This window comes from Atta colombica, unplaced genomic scaffold (assembly GCF_001594045.1).
Source record: "Atta colombica isolate Treedump-2 unplaced genomic scaffold, Acol1.0 scaffold187, whole genome shotgun sequence".
Classification (NCBI taxonomy): domain Eukaryota; kingdom Metazoa; phylum Arthropoda; class Insecta; order Hymenoptera; family Formicidae; genus Atta; species Atta colombica.
Window position 1 is genome coordinate 2548320 of NW_017259279.1, and position 1021 is coordinate 2549340.

Here is a 1021-nt window from a genome sequence, read left to right on the forward strand (position 1 = left end):
GATATTTTAATGAGTACGCGCATATAAATTTTATCGTCTTTTCCTTCATTTGTTTGATAAAATAAACCATTAAAAAAATATAATATGTTTAGTATTATTATTTCTATACTATTTTTAGATATTGTAGTATCTATAAAGTATATAGTTGTAGCAGCAAACGGTGACTTTTAGTAGCAGTTTTCTTTAAAATAAAATAATGCAACAAAATTTTACATTTTTAATGAGAAAATTTGTTGTTTACATTACATTACTCTAATGTTCTATACTAAATCTTAAAGTTTACTTAGATATCTAATACTTAGATATGTTATCATCTTAAATTACATGCACGCAGTACTGGTAACGGTATTTATTAGAAAACGATGCGACCTTATTTGTACACCCAATATGATTAATAATTAAATTTTTTAATAAATTAATAATTTTTATATATATTTATTTGTGTGTATATGTGTATTTTTATGCAAGCATGCAAAATAGATGTAAAGTCAAAATGTAACAATCGTATGAATCTTATTCCATAAATCGTTTCATTTTAATTTTATTGAAAATCGTAAATTAATATAACAGATATTTACAATACAATATAAACGATAGTCTGTGATAAACCTTATCTCCATAGTCTTGTTAAATATATAACTTATATTATATTGATTTTTTTAATCTATCTAAACACTCCTGTAATTTTTTATTTTTAATTAGATTTAATATGTAATTAATCTTTTTGTATTAGAATGGAAAACCAATATGGGATCCTAAATTTTATACAACGCTATCTATAGTCGACATGATGCACATTTTCCAGGGTGATGACGATGTTATCATACCACGCATATCTCAAAGATTAACAATTTTGCATGAAGTTGGAAAAGTTTTGTTGGACCACTATGATGGTATAAATCATTACATGAAATATTTCATGTACATTTTTTCCTATTTTTACATATATATTTTTACGTATACAAATTTGTATACGTATTTTCGTTCATTTGACATATATATATATATATATATATATATA

At 22.9% G+C, this 1021-nt stretch overlaps 1 protein-coding gene across 1 annotated transcript in view; it reads left to right on the plus strand.

The window, feature by feature from the left end:
- The window catches only part of LOC108686495 (UPF0553 protein C9orf64-like), an 8773-nt gene that overhangs the window by 4951 nt on the left and 2801 nt on the right, over positions 1-1021 (plus strand). The window contains exon 3 of the mRNA XM_018191834.1: positions 734-893. Coding sequence (XP_018047323.1) covers positions 734-893 — 160 coding nt within the window. The remainder of the gene's footprint in view (positions 1-733; positions 894-1021) is intronic.